Source organism: Muntiacus reevesi, chromosome X (assembly GCF_963930625.1).
Source record: "Muntiacus reevesi chromosome X, mMunRee1.1, whole genome shotgun sequence".
Classification (NCBI taxonomy): Eukaryota; Metazoa; Chordata; class Mammalia; order Artiodactyla; family Cervidae; genus Muntiacus; species Muntiacus reevesi.
The window spans coordinates 135,414,727-135,439,852 of NC_089271.1; the positions used below are offsets into that span (position 1 = coordinate 135,414,727).

Sequence of the window (25,126 nt, forward strand, 5' to 3'; positions counted from 1 at the left end):
TAAGTCAATATATTTTTATTGTGGGGAAAGACTGAGTACACTCGGGCTCTTCCAGGAAACTGGGTGATAGCTAGAGGGCATCAGCAAGTTGAAAGAATATTGATGCCATGTATATATCACCTCTATTGTATTAATATCTTTGTCCCAATTCAATGTGCGTTTCAAAAATACATATTAAGCCACTAAAATATACATATATAAAGCATCCCTTTACTTTTCCACATTACTCAATAAATTAATAGTTAAGTATTCATTATTTTTTTACCTGTCAAATTCAGACTCAGTTTCTGCTGGTGAGTATCTTTGATATCGCCCAGATTGGTCACGAAATCTCTCTGATTGACCATGAAATCTCCCTATTTGGCCATAAGATATCTTTGATAGGACATTGGATCTCTTTGAATGGTCATGAGATCTCTTTGCATGAACATGGAATCTCTCGGAGTGGTAATGAGATCTCTCTGATTGGCCATAAGATCTTTCTGTATAGTAACAAGATCTCTCTACTTGGCCACGAGGCATCTCTCTTTGATCATGATATCTCCATGATTGGCTACGAGATCTTTCTCTATGGCCATGAGATCTCTCTTCTCGACCACGAGATCTCTTTACTTGGCCTCGAGATCTCTCTGAATAGTGTCGATTTTCTTCTGATTGTCGTTGAAATCCTTCTGATCGATGTCGGTACCCCTCTGAATGGCTTTGATTCATCTTTGCTTGGGCCTTAGACTTGTCATTGCACTTGTCCTGAAAAGAACCGCAATTTTGAAAAATGAATAAAACATATACTCCACTGAGCTCATTAAATCATAATGATATTTCGGGGGCTGTCCCAAGATGGAGGAGGAATACGATAGGGAGACCACTTTCTCCCCCACAAATTCATCCAAAGATCATTTGAATGTTGAGCAGCTTCCACAAAACAACTTCTGAATGCTGGTGGAGGACACCAGGCACCCAGAGAGGCAGCCCAATCTCTTCAAAAAGAGGGATTTGATTACTGGCTTAATTGCTCTCTCCTGTTTCGACTGTCCCTTTTCTCCTCCATGTCACCTCTATCTCCTTCCTCCTTCTCTTCTCTACATAACTCTGTGAATCTCTCTGGGTGTTCAGGACTGTGGAGAATTGTTTCACCATTAACCTAGAGGTTTTATCTTCTGTGCTGTATGGATGGAGAAGACATGAGGCTACTTTAAGAGAAGGACAAAAAGCCAGAGGCAGTAGGCTTAATTCCAAAACTTCAGAACATCATAGAACTTCTGACTCCAGGGAAATCTAATATTAGAGTTCACCCAAAGGTCTCCATATCTACACTGAAATCAAGCTCCACCCAGGAGACAACAAGTTCCTGTGCAAGACATACCATGCCAATTCTCCAGCAAAACAGGAACATAATCCTGAACATTAAAAGATGGGCTGCTCAAAACCATGCCAAACCCATAGACACCCCAAAACTCACTACCAGACACTTCACTGAACTCCAGAGAGAATAGATCCAGCTCCACCAACCAGAAGACAGACTCACACTCCCCCGACCAGTAAACCTTAACAAGCCACCAGTCCAACCCCACCCACAAGGAATAGGCTCCACAATTAAAAGGAACCACAAACTTCCAGCCTGCAGAAAGGGCACCCCAAACACAACAAGCTAGAAGAAATTAAAAGGCAGAGAAATATTCAGCTGGTGAAGGAACATGATAAAAATCAACCAAACCAAACAAAAGAGGAGGAGACAGGGAGTCTACCTGAGAAAGAATCCAGAATAATGATAATAAAGATGATCCAAAATCTTGAAAACAAAATGGAGTTACAGATAAATAGACTAGACACTGGCATTGAGAAAATGCAAGAAATGTTTAACAAGGACCTAGAAGAAATAAAGAAGAGTCAATGAATAATGAACAATGCAATAACTGAGATGAAAAGCACTCTGGAGGGAACAAGTAGAATAACTGAGGAATAAGAGAGGATAAGTGTGGTGGAAGATAGAATGGTGGAAATAAATGAAGCAGAGATGAAAAAAGAAAAAAGAATTAAAAGAAATGAGGGCAACCCCAGAGACCTCTGGGACAATGTTAAATTCTGCAACATTCGAATCATAGGAGTATCAGAAGAAGAAGAGAAGAAAAAAAAAAAAAAAAACCGTGAACAAATACTTGAGGAGATAATAGTCAAAAACTTCCCTAAAATGGGGAAGGAAATAGCCACCCAAGTCCAACAAATACAGAGAGTCCCAAACAGGATAAACCCAAGGTGAAACACCCCAAGACACATAGTAATCAAACTAACAAGATAAAACAAAAAGAGCAAATATTAAAAGCAGCAAGGGAAAAGCAACAAATAACACACAAGGGGATTCCCATAAGGATAACAGCTGATCTTTCAATAGAAACTCTTCAGGCCAGAAGGGAATGGCAAGACATACTTAAAGTGATGAAAGAGAAAAACCTACAACCAAGATTACACTACCCAACAAGGATCTCATTCAGATAATGAAGAAGAAATCAAATGCTTTACAGACAACTGAGAATTCAGCACCACCAAACCAGCTCTTCAACAAATGCTAAAGGATCATTTCTAGACAGGAAACACAGACAAGGCTTATAAAAATAAACCCAAAACAACAAATAAATGATAGCAGGATCATACTTATCAATAATTACCTTAAATGTGAATGGGTTAAATGTGCCAACCAAAAGACAAAGACTGGCTGAATGGACACAAAAACAAGACCCCTATATATGCTGTCTACAAGAAACCCACCTCAAACCTAGGGACACATACAGACTGAAAGTGAAGGACTGGAAAAAGATATTACATGCAAATAGAGACCAAAAGAGAGCAGGAGAAGCAATACTCATATCAGATAAAAGAGACTTTGAATAAACACTGTGATAAGAGACAAAGAAGGACACCACATAATGATCAAAGGATAAATCCAAGAAGAAGATATAACAATTATAAATATATATGCACCCAACAAAGGAACACCTCAATATATAAGGCAAATGCTAGCAAGTATGAAAGGGGAAATTAACAGTAATACAATAATAGTGGGAGATTTTAATACCCCACTAACAACTATAGACAGATCAACCAAACAGAAAATTAGCAAGGAAACACAAGGTTTAAATGAAACAATGTACCAGTTAGACCTAATTGATATCTATAGGATATTTCACCATAAAACAATGGATTTTAGTTCACCTTTTTCTCAAGTGCACATGGAACATTCTCTAGGATAGATCATATCCTCGGCCATAAATCTAGCCTTGGTAAATTTAAAGAAAAAAAATTGAAATCCTTTCAAGCATCTCTCTGAACACAATATGATAAGGTTACATGTCAAATACAGAAAAAAATCTATTAAAAATACAAACACATGGAGGCTAAACAACACACTTCTAAATAACAGATGATGGAAGAAATCAAAAAGGAAATCAAAATATGCATAGAAACAAATGAAAATGAAAACATGACAATGCAAAACCTATGGGATTTGGTAAAAGCAGTGCTAAGAGGGAGATTCATAGCAATACAAGCCTACCTCAAGAAGCAAGAGAAACATCAAATAAACAACCCAACTTTACACCTAAAGCAAATAGAAAAAGAAAAGAAGAACCCCAAAGGTAGTAGAAGGAAAGAAATCATAAAAATCAGAGCAGAAATAAGTGAAAAAAGAAATAAAGGAGACTACATCAAAAATCAACAAAACTACAACCTGGTTCTTTTTCTTTTTTTTTTTTTTTTTTAACAACCTGGTTCTTTGAGAAGGTAAATAAAATCGACAAACCATTAGCCAGACTCATCAAGAAAAAAGGGAGAAGAATCAAATCAATAAAATTAGAAATGAAAATGGAGAAATCACAACAGACAACACAGAAATACAAAAGTAACAGCATACTATGAGCAATTATATGCCAATAAAATGGACAACTTGGAAGAAATGGACAAATTCTTAGAAAAGTATAACTTTCCAAAACTTAACCAGGAATAAATAGAAAATCTTAAAAGACCCATCACAAGCAGGGAAATCGAAACTGTAATAAAAAATCTTGGAACAAATAAAAGCCCAGGACCAACTGGCTTCACAGGTGAATTCTACCAAAAATGTAGAGAAGAGCTAACACCTAACCTACTCAAAGTCTTCCAGAAAATTGCAGAAGGAGGTAAACTTCCAAGCTCATTCTATGAGGCCACCATCACTGTGCTGCCAAAACCAGAAAAATATGCCACAAAAAAAGAAAACTAAAGGCCAATATCCCTGGTGAACATAGATGCAAAACTCCTCAACAAAATTCTAGCAAACAGAATCCAACAACATATTAAAAAGATACATCATGACCAACTGGGCTTTATCCCAGGGATGCAAAGATTCTTCAATATTTGCAAATCAAACAGTGTGATACACCATATTAACAAACTGAAAGGTTAAAAACCATATGATTATCTCAATAGATGCAGAGAAAACCTTTGACAAAATTCAATACCCAATTGCGATTAAAAAAAAAAAAAAAACTCTCCAGAAAGCAAGCATAGAGGGAACATACCTCAACATAATAAAAGCTATATACAAAGAATCCCCAACAAACATTATCCTCAATGGCAAAAAATTGAAAGCATTTCCTCTAAAACTAGGAACAAGACAAGGGTGCTCACTCTCGCCACTACTATTCAACGTAGTTTTGGAAGCCCTAGCCACAGCAATCAGAGAAGAAAAAGAAATATAAGGAATCTAGATTGGAAAAGAAGAAGCATAACTCTCACATTTGAAGATGACATGATCCTCTACATAGAAAACCCTGAAGACTCAACCAGAAAGTTTCTGGAGCTTATCAGTGAAAAGAGTAAGGTTGCAGGATATAAAATTAACACACAGAAATCCCTTGCATTCCTATACACTAACAGGAGCAGCGGCTGCGCTTTGCTGGAACAGCCGTGAAGAGATACCCCACGTCCAGGTAAGAGAAACCCAAGTAAGACAGTAGGTGTTGCGAGAGGGCATCAAAGGGTAGACACACTGAAACCATAATCACAGAAAACTAGCCAATCTGATCACATGGACCACAGTCTTGTCTAACTCAATGAAACTAAGCCTTGCTGTGTGCGGTCACCCAAGACGGACAGGTCATGGTGGAGAGGTGTGACAGAATGTGGTCCACTGGAGAAGGGAATGGCAAAGCACTTCAGTATTCTTGCCTTGAGAACCCCAAGAACAGTGTGAAAAGGCAAAATGATAGGATACTGAAAGAGGAACTCCCCAGGTAGGTAGGTGCCCAATATGCTACTGGAGATCAGTGGAGAAATAAATCCAGAAAGAATGAAGGGATGGAGCCAATGCCAAAACAAAACCCAGGTGTGGATGTGACTGGTAATAGAAGCAAAGTTCAAAGCTGTAAAGAGCAATATTGAATAGGAACCTGGGAGGCTAGGTTCATAAATCAAGGCAAACTGGAAGTGGTAAAACAGGAGAGGGCAAGAGTGAATGCCGACATTCTAGGAATCAGTGAACTAAAATGGACTGGAATGGGTGAATTTAAATCAGATGACCATTATATCTACTACTGTCGGCAGGAATCTCTTAGAAGAAATGGAGTAGCCATCATGGTCAACAAAAGAGTCTGAAATGCAGTACTTGGATGCAATCTCAAAAATGACAGATCTGTTAGGTTCCAAGGCAAGCCATTCAATATCACGGTAATCCAAGCCTATGCCCCAACAAGTAACACTGAAGAAGCTGAAGTTGAACGGTTCTATGAAGACCTATAAGACCTTTTAGAACTAACACCCAAAAAAGATGTCCTTTTCATTATGGGGGACTGGAATGCAAAAGTAGGAAGTCAAGACACACCTGGAGTAACAGGCAAATTTGGCCTTGGAGAAAAGAATGAAGCAGGGCAAAGGCTAACAGAGTTTTGCCAAGAGAACACACTGGTCATAGCAAACACCCTCTTCCAACAACACAAGAGAAGACTCTACACATGAACATCACCAGATCGTCAACACTGAAATCAGATTGATTATATTCTTTGCAGCCAAAGATGGAGAAGCTCTATACAGTCAGCAAAAACAAGACTGGGAGCTGACTGTGGCTCAAATCATGAACACGTTATTGTGAAATTCAGACTTAAATTGAAGAAAGTAGGGAAAACCACTAGACCATTCAAGTAATATCTAAATCAAATCCCTTATGACTATACAGTGGAAGTGAGAAATAGATTTAAGGGACTATATCTGATAGAGTGCCTGATGAACTATGGATGGAGGTTTGTGACACTGTTCAGGAGACAGAGATCACAACCATACCCATGGAAAAGAAATACAAAAAGGCAAAATGGTTGTCTGAGGAGGCCTTATAAATATCTGTGAAAAGAAGAGAATCAAAAAGCAAAGGAGAAAAGGAAAGATATTCCCATTTGAATCCAGAGTTCCAAAAAATAGTAAGGAGAGATAAGAAAGCCTTCCTCAGCGATCAATGCAAAGAAATAGAGGAAAACAACAGAGTGTTTTCCAAAAACAACAAAGACTAGACATCTCTTCAAGAAAATTAGAGACACCAAGGGAACATTTCATGCAAAGATGGGTTTGATAAAGGACAGAAATGGTATGGACCTAACAGAAGCAGAAGATATTAAGAAGAGGAAGAGGTGGTAAGAAAACAAACAGAAGGACTATACAAAGAAGATCTTCACAACCCAGATAATCATGATGGTGTGATGACTCACCTAGAACCAGACATCCTGGAATGTGAAGTCAGGTGGGCCTTAGAAAGCATCACTATGAACAAAGCTAGTGGAGGTGATGGAATTCCAGTTGAGCTATTTCAAATCCTGAAAGATGATGCTGTGAAAGTGATGAACTCAATATGCCAGCAAATTTTGAAAACTCAGCAGTAGCCACAGGACTGGAAAAGGTCAGTTTTCATTCCAATCCCAAAGAATGCTCAAACTACCGCACAGTTGCACTCATCTGACACACTAGTAAAAGAGTGCTTAAAATTCTCCAAGCCAGGCTTCAGCAATACGTGAACTGTGAACTTCCAGATATTCAAGCTGGTTTTAGAAAAGGCAGAGGGACCAGAGATCAAATTGCCAACATCCGCTGGATCATCGAAAAAGCAAGAGAGTTCCAGAAAAACATCTATTTCTGCTTTATTGACTATGCCAAAGCCTTTGACTGTGTGGATCACACGAAACTGTGGAAAATTCTGAAAGAGATGGGAATACCAGACCACCTGACCTGCCTCTTGAGAAACCTATATACAGGTCAGGAAGCAACAGTTAGAACTGGACGTGGAACAACAGATTGATTCCCAATAGAAAAAGGAGTATGACAAGGCTGTATATTGTCACCCTGCTTATTTAACTTATATGCAGATTATCTCATGAGAAACGCTGGGCTGGAAGAAGCACAAGCTGGAATCAAGATTGTCGGGAGAAATATCAATAATCTCAGATATGCAGATGACACCACCCTTATGGCAGAAAGTGAAGAGGAACTAAAAAGCCTCTTGATGAAAGTGAAAGAGGAGAGTGAAAAAGTTGCTTAAAGCTCAACATTCAAAAAACTAAGATCATGGCATCTGGTTCTATCACGTCCTGGGAAATAGATGGGGAAACAGTGGAAATGGTATCGGACTTTACTTTTTTGGGCTGCAAAATTACTGCAGATGGTGATTGCAACTATGAAGTTAAAAGACGCTTGTTCCTTGGAAGGAAAGTTATGAAAAACCTAGATAGCATATTAAAAAGCAGAGACATTATGTTGCCAACAAAGGTCCGTCTAGTCAATGCTATGGTTTTTCCAGTGGTCATGTATGGATGTGAGAGTTGGACTGTGAAGAAAGCTGAGTGCCGAAAAATTGATGCTTTTGAACTGTGGTGTTGGAGAAGACTCTTGAGAGTCCCTTGGACTGCAAGGAGATCCAACCAGTCCATCCTAAAGGAGATCAGTCCTGGATGATTGGAAGGACTGATGCTGAAGCTGAAACTCCAATATTTTGGCCACATCATGCGAAGAGTTGACTCATTGGAAAAGATCCTGATGCTGGGAGGGATTGGGGGCAGGAGGAGAAAGGGATGACAAAGGATGAGATGACTGGATGGTATCACCGACTCGATGGACATGAGTTTGAGTAAACTCCTGGAGTTTGTGATGGACAGGGAGGCCTGGCATGCTGCAATTCATGGGGTCACAAAGAGTCAGACATGACTGAGAGACTGAACTGAACTGAACAGTGAGAAAACAGAAAGGGAAATTAAAGAAACTGTTCCATTCACCACTGCAATGAAAAGAAAAAAATACTTAGGAATAAATTTACCTAAAGAAACAAAAGACCTATATATAGAAAACGATAAAAGACTGATGAAAGAAATTAAAGATAACACAAATAGATGGAGAAATATACCATGTTCATAGATTGGAAGAATCAATATAGTGAAAATGAGTATACTACCCCCAAAGCAATCTATAGATTCAACACAATCCTTATCAAACTACCAAAAGTGTTTTTCACAGACCTAGAACAAATGATTTCACAATTTGTATGGAAACACAAAGAATCTCGAATAGACAGAACAATTTTGAGAAAGAAGTATGGAACTGGCAGAATCAACCTGCCTGACTTCAGACTATACTACAAAGCTACAGTCATCAAGATAGTATGGTACTGGCACAAAGACAGAATTATAGATCAATAGAACAAAATAGAAAACCCAGAATAAATCCTTGCACCTACGGATACCTTATCTTTGACAAAGGAGGCAAACATACACAATGGAGAAAAGAGAATCTCTTTAACAAGTGGTACTGGGAAAACTGGTCAACCATCTGTAAAACAATGAATCTAGAACACTTTCTAACACCATACACAAAAATAAACTCAAGGTGGATTGAGGATCTAAATGTAAGACCAGAAACTATAAAACTCTTAGTGGAAAGCATAGTCAGAACACTCTCTGACATAAATCATAGCAAGATCCTATATGACCCACCTCCCAGAGTAATGGGAATAAAAACAAAAATAAACAAGTGGGACCTAATTAAACTCTAAAAGCTTTTTCACAGTGAAGGAAACTATAAGCAAGGTGAAAAGGCAGCCTTCAGAATGGGAGAAGCTAATACCAAATGAAACAACTGACAAAGAATTAATTCCCAATATATACAAGCAACTCATACAGCTCAATAACAGAATAGTAAAAAAATAAAAAATAAAAAAGTGGGCCAAAGAACTAAACAGACATTTCTCCAAAGAAGACCTACAGATAGCTAACAAACACATGAAGATGCTCAACATCACTTATTATCAGAGAAAATCAAATCAAAACCACAGTGAGGTACCATCTTACATCAGTCAGAATGACTGTCATCAAAAAGTCTACAAACAATAAATGCTGGAGAAGGTGCAGAGAAAAAGGAACCCTCTTACACTGTTGGTGGGAATGCAAACTAGTACACCCACTATGGAGAACAGCATGGAGATTCCTTAAAAAACTGGAAATAGAACTGCTATACAACCCAGCAACCCCACTGCTGGGAACACACATTGAGGAAACCAGAATTGAAAGAGATACATGTACCCCAATGTTCAATGCAGCACTGTTTACAATAGCCAGGACATGGAAGCAACCTGAACGTCCACTGGCAGACAAATGGATAAGGAAGTTGTGGTACATAGACACAGTGGTATATTACTCAGCTATTAAAAAAAAGAACACATCTGAGTCAGTTCTAATGAGGTGGATGAAACTGGAACCTATTATACAGAGTGAAGTAAGTCAGAGAAAGAAACACCAATGCAATATATTAATGCATATGTATGGAATTTAGAAAGATGGTAATAGTGAACCTATATGCAAGACAGCAAAAGAGACACATATGTAAAGAACAGACTTTTGAACTATGTGGGAGAAGCCAAGGGTAGGATTATTTGAGAGAATAACACTGAAACATGTATAATACCATATGCAAAATAGATGCCCAGTGAAAGTTCAATGCATGAAACAGGGCACTCAAAGCTAGTGCTCTGGGACAACCCAGAGGGATGGGGTGGGGAGGGGTGTTCAGGATGGGGGGGGAGCATATGTGCACCCATGGCTGATTCATGTCAATGTATGGCAAAACCACCACAATATTGTAAAGCAATTAGCTTCCAATTAAAACAAATAAATTAATTTAAAATAAAAACATCATAATGATATTTCATCAAGGCCATTTATATGGGTAACTCCTTTTTTTTTTTTTAATTCCACTGCTCCTACTTTTAAAGACTAACTAGTTTTTTGAGCTAATATGTAGAAATCTCTAAGGTTTCATGTCATTGGCATAAAGAATATTATGCATATAAAACTTTAATAAAGTGTTTTAAATATGGGAAATCAGTTGTTTTGTGGATCTGAATATATTGCAAGTTAATGCTCTACCTATCATTTTCTGGATCTATGTTTTAGCTAAAAAACAACAGATTCTGTGACTATATAGCTGTGAGACAGAATAGTTAATAATCTTTTGTTGCACAAATCCTTAGAACCATAGGATAGTGTTCAAAATCATACTATTTATTCTCCATCTGTTCAGGATCATTAAAAGGAAACTACCAACTAACACAGTATTGTAAATCAACTATATTTCAGTTAAAAAATGTAATAAACTCTTCCATATAAACTAACACTTAATTCTAGCAAGAAAGGCAAGTGAAGGGATAGGTAGCTCTAAAGAAAACATAATGTAGGCTTAATACTGTTAGTAAATTGACCTGACAATAACTCAAGTCTTCCTACCTTTTCACTTTTTTAAATAAAAAAGGCAATGGAGTGAATCAGTCAAATGGAAATAATGAAACCTTTGACAAATTTCTATGATACTACAAAAATATAAGTGGACAAAGTCATATAGACCATGCTAAGAAATAAAGCTTTTCACTAGCAAGTACTGCCAGGCCAAAAAAAAAAAAAAAAAAAAAGCCCTAGATCTGACATTGTGGCTTTTTAGTATAACTACCAGAACCTGAAAACAATTATTAAAAGGCAGAGGAGGTATTGGCATAAAGAATAATATTCAATAAAACTTCAGTAAAATAAAAAATATGATTAATCTGTTGTTTTTCTAAAGCATAAAGTCACAGTCACTCTCCAGAGTTTCTACTATAAAACATAAATAAGGAGATTTATGTTTATTACATTTTTTAACTGAAATGTACATGTACATTTTCTAAGTGACTAGTATTGGGAACCCAGTGGGCCAGCAGGAAGGATAGAGATCTATCTCCTAAAGATGCACATGCCCCCAAGTACCTTTCAAAAGGAACTTGTAGTCTTTTTACAAATGCTTATATAAAAATTATAATTTCATCAAATTGGATAGCACAGATTTTAACCTTTAGAAAACAACAGAAACAAGCAAAAACAACAGAAATTTTCCTTATAAACAACAGAAACTATCCAAAAGAATTGTGCTGAATAAGTACAATTGTGTTTTACCAATATTAAGATTAAATCTTGTGAAATACAAAACTGGCTTATTGGGATTTCAAAGTATGATTGAGAACTATAATTGTTACTCAATTTATTAATAGAATAATTTTGCTTAAATTTTAATATAGTTCTTTATTGCAAAGTAATTTTTTCCAGTGAGTCCTGCTATGACAGTCTCAAAAGTCTCAAAAGTATGAGAAATAGATGACTTCAATTTGAAAATACTATTTTACAATATTCTTAGTTCATTTATGCATTTCAGACTATAATCTCATCTTTCCAAACTTTATCAAAATCCTTCTCACCTTATAGATTAAATGTCATCTCCTCCATCAAACTTCCATAAGTCTGCCTAATTAAAATGGATTGTTGCATCCCCACAATATATAGCTTATACTCTATTAGAACATGTACTGCTAACTGCCTGGCATTAAATTTCTTTCTTATCCTTCTTTCCTACCACCACATATAATGTTTGAAGCAGGGTTATTCTGATACCTTGTATAGTGTCTAGAATAGACATTTAATTAAAAGTTGCTCAGGGTACATGCACAGTAGAGGGATTGCTGTGTCATACGGTAGTTTTATTCCTAGTTTTTTAAGGCATCTCCATACTCTTCTCCAGACTTCCCTGATAGCTCAGTTGGTAAAGAATCTGCCTGCAGTATAGGAGACCAGGTTCAATTACTGGGTGGGGAAGATCTGCTGGAGAAGGGATAGGCTACCCACTCCAGTGTTCTTGGGCTTCCCTTGTGGCTCAGCTGGTAAAGAATCTGCCTGCAATGTGGGAGACCTGAGTTCAATCCCTGGGTTGGGAAGATCCCCTGGAGAAGGGAAAGGCTACCCACTCCAGTATTCTGGCCTGGAGAATTCCATGGACTGCAGAGTCCACAGGGTTCCTAAGAGTCAGACACGACTGAGCAACTTTCACTTTCACTTTCATACTCTTCTCCATAGTAGCTGTATCAATTTACATTCACACAAACAGTGCAAGAGGGTTCTCTTTTCTCCACACCCTCTCCAGCATTTACTGTTTGTAGATTTTTTGGTGATTGTCATTCACCAGTGTGAGGTTAAAACCATAACTGAAAAAGACACATGCACCCCAATGTTCATTGAAGCACTATTTACAATAGCTAGGGCATGGAGATTTCCCTTGTGGTTCAACTGGTAAAGAATCTGCCTGCAATGTGGGAGACCTGGGTTCAATCCCTGGGTTGGGAAGATCCCCTGAAGAAGGGAAAGACTGGCTATCCATTCCAATATTCTGGCCTAGAGAATTCCATGGATTTTATAGTCCATGGGTTCACAAAGAGTCGGACACAACTGAGCAACTTTCACTTTCAGGGAATGGAAGCAACTTAGCTGTCCATAGACAGGTGAATGGATAAAGAAGCTGTGGTATATATATACAATGGAATATTACTCAGCCATAAAAAAGAACAAATTTGAGTCTGTTCTAATGAGGTGGATGAAATAGAGCCTATTATATAGAGTGAAGTAAGTCAGAAAAAGAAAAACAAATATTGTATATTAACACATATATATATGGAATCTAGAAAGATGATACTGATGAATCTATTTGCAGGGCAGCAAAGGAGATGCAGACATACAGAACAGGCTTGTGGACACAGGGGGATGGAGAGGGTAGGACACATGAAGAGAGTAGCATGGAAACATATACACTGCCAAATGTAAAACAGCCAGTGGAAATTTGCTCTATGACTCAGGGAGCTCAAATTAGTGCTCTGTGACAACCTAGAGGGGTGGGATGGGGTGGAAGGTGAGAAGGAGGTTCAAGAGGGAGAGGACATATGTATACCTATGGCTGATTCATGTTGATGTAACGCAGAAACCAACATAATATTGTAAAGCAATTATCCTTCAATTAAAAATAAATAAATTTTAAAGATATTTAATACTTGCTAAATGAATCCTCTAAATATTTGAAAATGCAACATGTTCTCCTCCCCCCAAATTTTCATTTATATAATTTAGCAAAAACGATTTAAGCTCCCAGGACCACCATTTTTAACTAAATGACCACATAACACTTTATAGACCAAGTTGAAACCATAGCATCAGTGTCAGCTTATGAAATCTGGATATGAACACCTCTCAAATTCCTGTCCAGTGACTGGCTCATCTATACAAGTTTAGAGGTGATAAATTTGCTACCATAAGATGTACAGTTACAGTAAGCACTATCTGTTGGTTCTAGAGTTTATGTCATGCACTATGTCACCTCACTTCTAGTTTTACAATTCATTTACACATCTACTAAAATTGTTTTTATACTAAAACTTAAGATCAAAGACTCTTATTATATGAGGACAAAAATGAGAATGATTATAGAAGACAATAATGAAACCAATCATTGATTTTGGCATTTTATAAATTCAAAATTTCTAGCAGTGATTGAAAATAGCAAAACATTTTGAATGAAAGGAAATAGTTACAGAGGAAAAATCAATTAGCAAATATTGAATTTAAATTATGGTCAAGACTGCATGGGGGAATATTAAAATACAATCCCCACTTTTAGTAGAATTTAAAATAATTCTTAATATTAAGGAATACATTAAATTTAGGGCCTTTATATTGGTTAATTCTTAATATGTATTTACCTGCTTCATTAAAGGTTGCTTGATTAAAGGGCTTTGTCCAAACTTCAATCCAAAAGGTTCTTGGTTTGGTTTTTCATCCTTTCTTTCCTCAACGTTGTTTGGCTTTTTGTCATTTCTTTTCTTGATGTTGTTTGTTTCTTTGTCATTTCTTTCCTCAACGTTGTTTGGTTTTTTGTCATTTCTTTTCTCAATGTTGTTTGTTTCTTTGTCATTTCTTTCCTCAACGTTGTTTGGTTTTTTGTCATTTCTTTTCTCGATATTGTTTGTTTCTTTGTCATTTCTTTCCTCAACGTTGTTTGGTTTTTTGTCATTTCTTTTCTTGATTTTGTTTGTTTCTTTGTCATTTCTTTCCTCAACGTTGTTTGGTTTTTTGTCATTTCTTTTCTTGATATTGTTTGTTTCCTTGTCATTTCTTTCCTCAATGTTGTTTGGTTTTTTGTCATTTCTTTTCTTGATGTTGTTTGTTTCTTTGTCATTTCTTTTCTCAATGTTGCTTGGTTTTTTGTCATTTCTTTTCTCGATATTGTTTGTTTCTTTGTCATTTATTTCCTCAACCTTGTTTGTTTTTTTGTCATTTCTTTCTTCAACATTGTTTCCTGAATGTCCTTCAAAAAAGAATTATTTTCTGTATTTTCAGTCAGTAAATTCAACATATCTTTCAGAAAGAACTACCTGCGATCGTATTGTCTTAAAGCTATACACCCATATATGCAAAGCTTTTGATATTTCATTAGTATGATATCATCTGAGAGTCTCAGTGAACTCTAGAACAGTCTTTACCATATTGTTTCTATGTGTATCTTAATACAGCAGTCTTCTCTGTATACAGTACCTGAAATTTGGTTTCATATGCCACCAAAGTTGGGACATGTTATTTGAAATTAATTGAAAGAATACTTTAACAGAGGAGTTCTCTGGTGGTCCAATGGTTAAGAATCTGCCTTCCAATGCAGGGGATATGGGTTCAATCCCTGGTTTGGGAAGATTCCACATGCTGCCAGACAACTAAGCCTGTGTGCCATAACTACTGAGCCCAAATGTGGCAACTACTAAAACCTGTGTGTCCTAGAGCCCATGCTCCACAACAAACAGAAGCTAGAGCAATGAGATGCCCAGGCACCACAACTAGAGAGTTGCCCTCACTTGCCACAAATAGAGAAAGTCCAAGAACAGCAACAAAGACCCAGAACAGCCAAAAATCAATAAACTCTTTTATTAAAAAGGATATTCTAATAGAAAAAAGAGAGATGGAACAAAGCTATCTGTTTTGTATTAATCCTGTGAATATTTGCCTCAATCATTGCTTTGATTTGGGTGTAAAGACAGCTTAAGGAATGATCAAATAATATAGATATCCAAAAGGCTCACAAAGATCTATTTTATGTTTAGTTGGAAACATGAGATTGTTGCCCTCCCACCACTCTTAGCAGCTTTGCCCCTATAATAACCACCATCCCTCCTTTTGTCAGAACCTGCTAAGCCACTGAAGGATTTAAACAAGGACTATAATGAAGCTGGGTAGGCAGCTGGAAGGGGCTCAGAGTATGTACAATGTCAAGATGGTTCCAACCTGTGCACTAGACTATGGAGATTCTTAATGGTTGCAAAGACTTCTCTACTATGGCAATGCCTAACACATTCATATTAAAATGCTTACATTGCACTGACCAACGTAATTATGGATACAAAGGGCTGTTTTTGTTCTGTGCTCTCATTGCCTACAGCATTTATTTTTTCAAAATGTAGATACCATGATGCTCAGGTTATTAACCATGCTCTTAAGCCTCCTGTATTGCCTCCTTAAAGTAAAATTGGACCATTCAGACAGGCTTGTCAACAAGTACAAAATATTTCTCATTCTTATCCTGCTCTCCCTTAAGGAAGTAATTCATATAATTTTTTTTTCATTTGTCATGGCATGAAGTTATACCATCCTGTAGGCATGCATTTCCAAGAAAGATTAGACTAGCAACATATAGCAACTAGATAGACAAGCAACATGCAATTTTACAACACATTCCAAGTTTGTGAATTTGCTTATCCAGTTACTCAGAAATATTTCAGACTTTTTTTTTACCATGTGTGATTTTTCTGTAAAATTTACCTTTCTGCTGGTGATGCTTATGAGCATTTGATTGCTCTCTTGAAAATGAGCTATTTTTTTGCTCTTTCTGTGTCCCATTCTTTTCTTCTTCAGTGCTTGTATCTCCTATCTTTCTAAGGATTATAATGTTACCTGTATTTGAAAATACAGAAAAAAATAAAGACAATGGAAAAAGCTGAATCACAGTAATGTGTCTCAAGAGCATAATCTATATTGTTACCTCATTATATTTCAGAATACTTTTTAAAAAGGGTAGCCCTGAAAAATAACACTATAATAACAATGCACTTATAAAACCATAACAAAGATCAAAGAATGCAGATATTTTAGGATTTGTTTCCTGGAAAAGAGAAAAGTTCCTGTTAGACAGATTTATAGTAACCTCATTTATGAAAAAAAAATACTCTCACCATAAAGTAGCTTAAGGGGGAAATCATTTAGATATATGATTTTACTAAGTTATTTTAGTTTCAGGGAAACATGCAGCAATAGCATCATCTCTATATGTAAGATGACACTTATGTAAGACTATATGTAACACCTAAATAATTAGTTGCATTTATTTTCTTATAAAGTAAGAGAGGAAACAAGGGCAATGGACACTGATAGGAGATACCAAAGTCAGGAACCAAGATTAGTGTAGTAGTAGAAGGCATTCAGAATACACAGAACTGTACAAAAAAGATCTTCAAGACCCAGATAATCACGATGGTGTGACCACTCACCGAGAACCAGACATCCTGGAATGTGAAGTCAGGTGGGCCTTAGAAAGCATCACTATGAACAAAGCTAGTGGAGGTGATGGAATTCTAGTTGAGCTATTTCAAATCCTGAAAGATGATGCTGGGAAAGTGATGCACTCAATATGCCAGCAAACTTGGAAAACTCAGCAGTGGCCACAGGACTGGAAAAGGTCAGTTTTCACTCCAATCCCAAAGAAAGGCAATCCCAAAGAATGCTCATAGTTTGAGCACAGTTGCACTCATCTGACACGCTAGTAAAAGAGTGCTTAAAATTCTCCAAGCCAGGCTTCAGCAATATGTGAACCGTGAACTTCCAGATATTCAAGCTGGTTTTAGAAAAGGCAGAGGGACCAGAGATCAAATTGCCAACATCCGCTGGATCATCGAAAAAGCAAGAGAGTTCCAGAAAAACATCTATTTCTGCTTTATTGACTATGCCAAAGCCTTTGACTGTGTGGATCACACGAAACTGTGGAAAATTCTGAAAGAGATGGGAATACCAGACCACCTGACCTGCCTCTTGAGAAACCTATATACAGGTCAGGAAGCAACAGTTAGAACTGGACATGGAACAACAGACTGGTTCCCAATAGAAAAAGGAGTACGACAAGGCTGTATATTGTCACCCTGCTAATTTAACTTATATGCAGAGTATATCATGAGAAACGCTGGGCTAGAAGAAGCACAAGCTGGAATCAAGATTGTCGGGAGAAATATCAATAACCTCAGATATGCAGATGACATCACCCTTATGGCAGAAAGTGTAAAGGAACTAAAAAGCCTCTTGATGAAAGTGAAAGAGGAGAGTGAAAAAGTTGCTTAAAGCTCAACATTCAGAAAACTAAGATCATGGCATCTGGTTCCATCATTTCATGGGAAACAGATGGGGAAACAGTGGAAGCAGTGTCAGACTTTATTTTTTTGGGTTCCAAAATCACTGCAGATGGGAATTGCAGCCATAAAATTAAAAGATGCTTACTCCTTGGAAGGAAAGTTATGACCAACCTAGATAGCATATTAAAAAGCAGAGACATGCATCCAACCTGGGCTGGCGATTGGGATGACCCAGAGGGATGAGATGGGGAGGGAGGTGGGAGGGGGATTCAGGATGGGGAACACATGTAAATCCATGGCTGATTCATGTCAATGTATGGCAAAAACCACTACAATATTGCAAAGTAATTAGCCTCCAACTAATAAAAATAATTTGGAAAATTAAAAAATAATAAAATAAAAAGCAGAGACATTGCTTTGCCAACAAAGGTCCGTCTAGTCAAGGCTATGGTTTTCCCAGTGGTCATGTATGGATGTGAGAGTCAGACTGTGAAGAAAGCTGAGCCCTGAAGAATTGATGCTTTTGAACTGTGGTGTTGGAGAAGACTCTTGAGAGTCCCTTAGACTGCAAGGAGATCCAACCAGTCCATCCTAAAGGAGATCAGTCCTGGGTGTTCACTGGAAGGACTGATGCTGAAGCTGAAACTCTGATACTTTGGCCACTTCATGCGAAGAGTTGACTCATTGGAAGAGACCCTGATGCTGGGAGAGATTGGGGGCAGGAGGAGAAGGGGATGACAGAGGATGAGAAGACTGGATGACATCACCGACTCGATGGACATGAGTTTGAGTAAACTCTGGGAGTTGGTGATGGAGAGGGAGGCCTGGCATTCTGCAGTTCATGGGGTCGCAAAGAGTTGGACACGACTGAACGACTGAACTGAACTGAACTGAACTGAGAAGGCATTCAAACTTTAGTTTGCAGTCATGAAGTAGAAGACAAATGGGCCCCAGGCTAAGCATTTACAACTGATCACCTGCTTACATATCTTGTGGCAGGAAAAATGTGGACTTCAGGCTGGATAATTACCACTAGCCTTCTGTTTGCATTTCCTGAGACAGGAGATACGTGGGCTCCAGGTTAGGCATTTACAATCAGCCTCCTGTTTGTCCTCCAAAATGTAAGTAACAACAGATACAGGGTAAATTAGCCAGACTTTGTCTCCTGTGGATACCTTAAGACAATAGGCATGGTAGGAATAGAGAAGGGCTAAATTGTGAGTAAAGTATCAAGAGGCCATATATTTTTCTTCCTTGTGGCGGGGGAAAAATTGCACATGTACAGAAAGGCTCTTTGGGGGTTCAAAAGTCAGGGGATGATGCCAGACCCTAATGAGCCTTGCTTCTCCCAGATCCCTTTATATCAAGACCCATCTTGGCTGAAAGGTGTGCACACCTAGGGTAAAGATCCTGAAACAAATTAGTGGGGTGGGGGGGGAAGCAGGACAGTTGGCAGAAGGAAGACAAAGACCAGAAGAACTGTCCTATAAAAGTGACTTAACCACCTCTTTAATGTGCTCCTCGTCACTAGGGGGGCACCCACACTCTTTCTCCCCAGGTATGCATCTCTCCCTTGCTTTTATCTTAACTAAACAAACTGCTTCTCTGTGTGCTCTCCCACTTGTTGTTGTGCTATGTCTCTAATAACAAACTTTGTACCTGCATTTACAATTTTTACTTCTATGAGAGATGCATTTTTCACTGGGGAGAGCCAGAGGAAAATAGCTTCTAGCCTCTAGCCCTAACTGGTCTGGTGGCTAGGATTCCTGGTTTTCATCCAGGCTCAGTTCAGTTCAGTTCAGCTCAATCGTTCAGTCATGTCCGACTCTTTGCAACCCCACATCCAGGCTACCCAGTTTCAATTCCTGGGCAGGGAATTAAGATATTGCTTCATGCCACCACTCACTGCTGCCTCACCAAGATCAGTCAGGCGTATTCTTATGTACTCATGTGAAGAGCATTTACATGGCGTTATTTGAAGGATGAGAGACAGGTACAACCTACTCTAAAATATCTCTCCTAACAATCTGGGATGGAAAGCTCTAAAGGTTGGATGTTCTATCAGTAGATGAAAGCTTACTTAGTTCAAGATATCCTCAGAAATAAGCACAAGCTAGGCATTTGGAAGGACCTAGAGAAACTGGGGTTTCCCAGGTGGCTCAGTGGTAAAGAATCTGTCTGCCAATGCAGGAGATGCAGGCTTGAACCCCAGATAGGGAAGATCCCCTGGAGAAGGAAATGACAACCCACTCCAGTAATCTTGCCTGGGAAATCCCTGGTAGGCAACAGTCCACGAGGTCTAAAAGAGTCAGACATGAGTTAACGACTAAAAAACAACAGAAAAACTAGCAGAAAGAGGGGGAGCCGAGAAGGGTGCACAGAGGAAACAGTTGGACACCAAAGATTAACCACTCCTTTATCATTCTGCTTAGTATTAATCCTACCTAAGGTCTCCAAAAATCTGATTCTAATTTTCTTTGAAATGATTGACATCTTCAAAAGTAAAAATCAAAGTAAAACCCAATAATCAATTGAGTATCATTTCTTGACAATCCTATTTTAAGCATTTGTTCTTTATGCCTCTCAGCAGCCATTGGCTGTAACATCTCCTGCAGACAATCGTTAATTTTGTTCCTTGTATTTTTTATGTATTCCCTTTTCTTAATTTTTCCTCTGCTATTTCTCCTGTAATTTACATTTAAAATCTGCACGAATTTCTGTAGACCTTTTTCTCATTACAATACAGTTGACCCTTCAACAACATAAGGGTTGGAGTCCTGACTGTCCTTGCAGTTGAAAATCTGCATAAAATTTATAGCCATCTCTTCCTGTACATGGTTTCTCAGTATCCATGGTTCCTTTGTATTTACAGTTCCGGGCCTGTGGATTCAATCAACCAGAGATGGTGTAGACTATGGTATTTACTATTAAAACAAATCCAGGTATAAGGTATGAACAGAGAATGTTGCTAGCCCTATCAGTAAACAAAGGATGTTGCTGTCACCAAGCCATCAGCTACTGTAGCCCCCACCCATATACCCTGAGGGAATCCAGGATAGAAAAAGCATAGGATACTGGCCCTAGATAGTTAAGATGCATATCAAAGAAATGATTTCAATGAATCCTGACTGTTGCATCTTTACACACACAGAAATGGGCTTCCCAGGTGGCGCTAGTAAAGAACCAGCCTGCCAATGCAGAGACACATGGTTTTGACCCCTGGGTTGGGAAGATCCCCTGAAGAAAGGAATGGCAACCCACTCCAGTACTCTTGCCTGGAGAATTCCATGGACAGAGGAGCCTGGCAGGCTACAGTCCATGGGGTCACACAGAGTCAGACACAACTGAAGTGACAGAGCACGCATGCACACATAGAAAAGCACTAAGTTCATTAACTTGAGATGTGTGGTTCACTCAGACTAATAGTTATCTTTTGAAGTTCTGGCTACCTGGTTTTTCTATATATCCTGTCTCCTCCCTTACCTCTTTGGAGCAGTCCCACAGAGCTATCTGAGAGGCTGTCTTCAGGACTTAAGTCCTCAGAAAGTCTGACAAATTAAATATAATTCTCAACTTTTAAGTTGTGCTTTTTTTCCCAGTCAACAAAATAGACTCACATAGTTCAAATTCGTGTTGTTCAAGGGTCAACTATAAAAGGGAGTGCACTATCAGAACATCTTACAGGACGCCATAGAAGATTGTTTGAATCTCCAGCACTTCTCCCTCATCAACTCTGAAACAACCAGTATCCAGTCTACAGGGACCCAATAAAACGGGTGACTTCCCATATAGAAAAGCAAAATTTCCAGAGAGGAGAAAATGAAGAGCCGGTATCTTTTACAATGAAGTAAGTGCTTTCACATTAAGGTGTGCTCTGCCTTATGGCACTCAAACACAACTTGCAGCGACTTTAAACTTTTCCTGTCCTCAGAGTGACCAAACGTTATGTCAAGTTCTATTTTAGAATCATATAAGGATTAGAAAAAAAAGAGACAATTTCTCAAGGCTCATGTAGACCTGTAGCTACACTTGAGAAATATTTATTTAATGTTTCATGACATGGATGGCTGAATGAATAAACCATGAAGATTAATAATAACACCTTTAAGGGAGTTCCCTGGTGGCCTAGTGCTTAGGATTCTGGGCTTTCACTGCCGTGATCTGGGTTTATCCCTAGTTGGGGAACTGAGATCTAGCAGTCTATGCAACACAGCCAAAAAAAATTTTAATGTAAAAAAAATAAATAACACCTTTAAACTGAATAATACTTTAAAGTTTACAGAGTATTTCCACATAAAAGCTCTTGACACAGTACTTGGCACATATGAAACTCTCAGTAAATAAGATAACACACGAACAAACATTTATTAAGTGTCTGATATATACTAGGTACTGTACCTTCACCCTTAGAGGCCAGTAGAGATTATCCTCATTTTTAAAGAAGAAAACAGAGGTTTCCTAGTGGTCCAGTGGTTAGGACTCCATGCTCTCACTGCTAAGGGCCTGGATTCAGTCCCTGGTTGGAGAACTAAAATCCCACAGGCTATGGGCAGCATAGCAAACAAAAAAAAAAAGAAGAAGAAGAAGAAGAAAACAGGCTCAGGAAGATTATATGACTTACTTGAGGGCAGCAAATTAATAGGTTAACAAGCTGGGACAGCTTCTAAGGCCAAGATCCTTGCCACTATACTACACTTCCTCCTTCAAAAGCTCAGCTATCCAGAGAATTAAAACAGCAGCAACGAAGCTAGTGACCATTCATTTGAATGTGGTGTTCCTACTAAAATAGCATTTTCCTTTCAAATCTATTGTAATTAATTGCACAAAATCAAGTTTAGCATTAAATTAGTGTAATAGCAACCTTTAACCCAGTTTTCAAGCTCCCACTTTGCCCTGTCCCCTTGATTCGGTCAGTCTAAGATTTGGTATGCAACTGTTATCAGGCTTGTTCTGAACGACAGTGCTATACAGGAAAACTATAGCATGGCTTTAAATCCTATCTGTGGCTTTATTTGCCCAAAAGAACTTAAGCCATTTGAACTTTGAATCAAACTACCCTGCAAGTCACACAATCCTTTTAAACTCATGAGTGGAATATATAGAATGCTCCACAAATGCCTAGAGTCCTCCTTCCCTAAAATCAAATCCTTCTCCATTAGTTCAACTTACACATAACATTATAAAGACTTTAGTTTCAGTGTCACCCTGACAGTGACACATTAATCCCATAAGACTTTTCAAATCTTTTCCTTTTGAATGAATATATTATTGGATGGAAGCATTTCCCCATCTCAGTTTGACTCAATCCAAATATAATATAACTCCCTAATAATATGAATGAACAAACATCAGAGAAAGAGTAGTGAATAGTGGTAGTATTACAGACAGCAAAACGTGGTACATTTCATACAAGATGAGATTCTCATAAAAATGTCATTCCCAAATAGGTTTTATAGAGATTGTCAAAGTTCACATTCAACAAATCAGTAAAAGTTTCATACCTGCTACCTGGCCAACAGCATCAAGATATTTTGATTCACAATAATTGTTCTAGAAGAGAGAAGGTAGAAATATGCTCTGGTATACATCCAAATCTAAAATAAGGAGACTCTCTGAGTCAGAAAATAGATTATTTTCTCACTTATTTAGCCATACTCTAAGGTCATTCACTGCTCTAGACTAAAAAAGATTTTGTTCTAGTGTTGACATTTAAATTTTCTTTAAAATGATCACTGCTTTCACCTAATTTAGACTCATAAGTGATAGTACTGGCTTCTCTTTAAAACATCAGCAGTCCCGTAATATGGGTTCAGGTTTAATGACTACACCCACAGTTGCTATATAAAATTCATTTGACTAATAGAAAATTCAATTTTCTCTTTGGTATTTTTCCATATTTGTTATATTTATCCTAAAATTGAATTTCACATCAATTGTAGAAAGGGATAACTTGTGAAAGGGAAGATATAAGGACACCAAAATAGAGTGCAGAAAAACAAGCTACACAACAGTCAGCAGAAATCTGTCCCTACAGTCTGTAACACAGGTAAATGAAACTCTGTCTAAAAGATGAAAGGGGTGTCACTGGTATATTTTTGCCTTTAAAATAATTGTTCACACATTTGTTTAATTTAAATGGCCTCCTAAATCAGCTTTCGTGAAATAAGACTAAAATGTACCACTAGATAAAATATAAAGGTAGAAAGAAGCCTAGAATCACCCCAAATCTAGAATGGAAACATTAAGTAGGAAAGTACCAATCCCTTGTTTTACAAATGAGAAAATTGAGGCCCAGAGAGGGCCAAGTGATATACCCAAGGTTAACTATTGCCAGAACTGGGATTAGAACACAACTCTCCCGAACATGAAGGGTTTTGAAAGTCCAGTGTAGGGAATATGCAATACACAGGGCTTCTTTGAAAAATAAGAATGACTTTCTCATCACCCCCAGGCGAAGGGTTGGGGGCAGTAAAAAGTACATAGTGGAAAGACATCCTGAAAACAAGATGTTGAAGTACTGATGTGACTGAGGGAAAACCATTAGTGACTGTTCCCATAACCAGAGCCTTGAGGGAGTTGCTGAGAAAGGGTGTCACTAGCCGAAGGGCTAAACAAAGTCATGAAAGGCCTAAAGGTTTGACATTTAGGACTGTGCATTGTATATCTTTATCCCTGATCTGAGATTGTAAAGAACAGATATCTATAGAGGACAAGGAAGTACAAGGAAGTAGATGCTAACAATAAAAAAGCATGCAAAGATTAGGACCTGAGCTTTTGCCTGTGAATGGCATAAACTTCCTGATCCCCACTTTATCTGAGTCTTATTTTTCCTTACTCTTCTGCGGCACCACTCCCTCAAGTCAGTTCGTTGTGGGGCTGGTCCCAACAGTCAAGCTAAGATTTTTAAATTTTATCTTATAGGTCAGTGGTTCTTTACCCTGACTGAGCATCAGAATCACCTGGAGAGACTTCTTTTAAAATACAGAGCTCCTATCCAAGATTATGACTTGGTAGGGCCATAGTGAGTTTCAAATATTTGTGATTTTCCAAAAAAGTCCTCCGAGTAACTCTGATGTTTAGCCAAGATTGCAAACAACTGCTGTAAGCAATGGAGAATCTTCAAAGAGCAGAAGAGGGAGATTATTAAATTACTGGTTTGGGGACGAATCAATTTGTGATTCACAATAAATTGCAGAATAAAGTGAGACTATAAAAAGGAAGATGAATTATTTTGCAGTAGACAGAAGGATCAACAATAATGCAAGCATGAAGAAATAAAAGATTATACTAAGGTCATGTCAGGAAAAAAGGAAAAGGAAAACAAGAAGTCCCTATCCACCTCAGACC

General features: G+C 37.9%; 1 protein-coding gene across 1 annotated transcript in view; it reads right to left on the minus strand.

Annotated features, from left to right (window-relative positions):
- Positions 1-261: 261 nt before the first annotated feature.
- LUZP4 (leucine zipper protein 4) overlaps positions 262-25,126 on the minus strand; it is an 83,136-nt gene continuing 58,271 nt past the window's right edge. Inside the window, exons 3-4 of the mRNA XM_065916892.1 lie at positions 14,099-14,246; positions 262-747 (exon numbers count right to left, since the gene is read on the minus strand). Coding sequence (XP_065772964.1) covers positions 262-747; positions 14,099-14,246 — 634 coding nt within the window. The remainder of the gene's footprint in view (positions 748-14,098; positions 14,247-25,126) is intronic.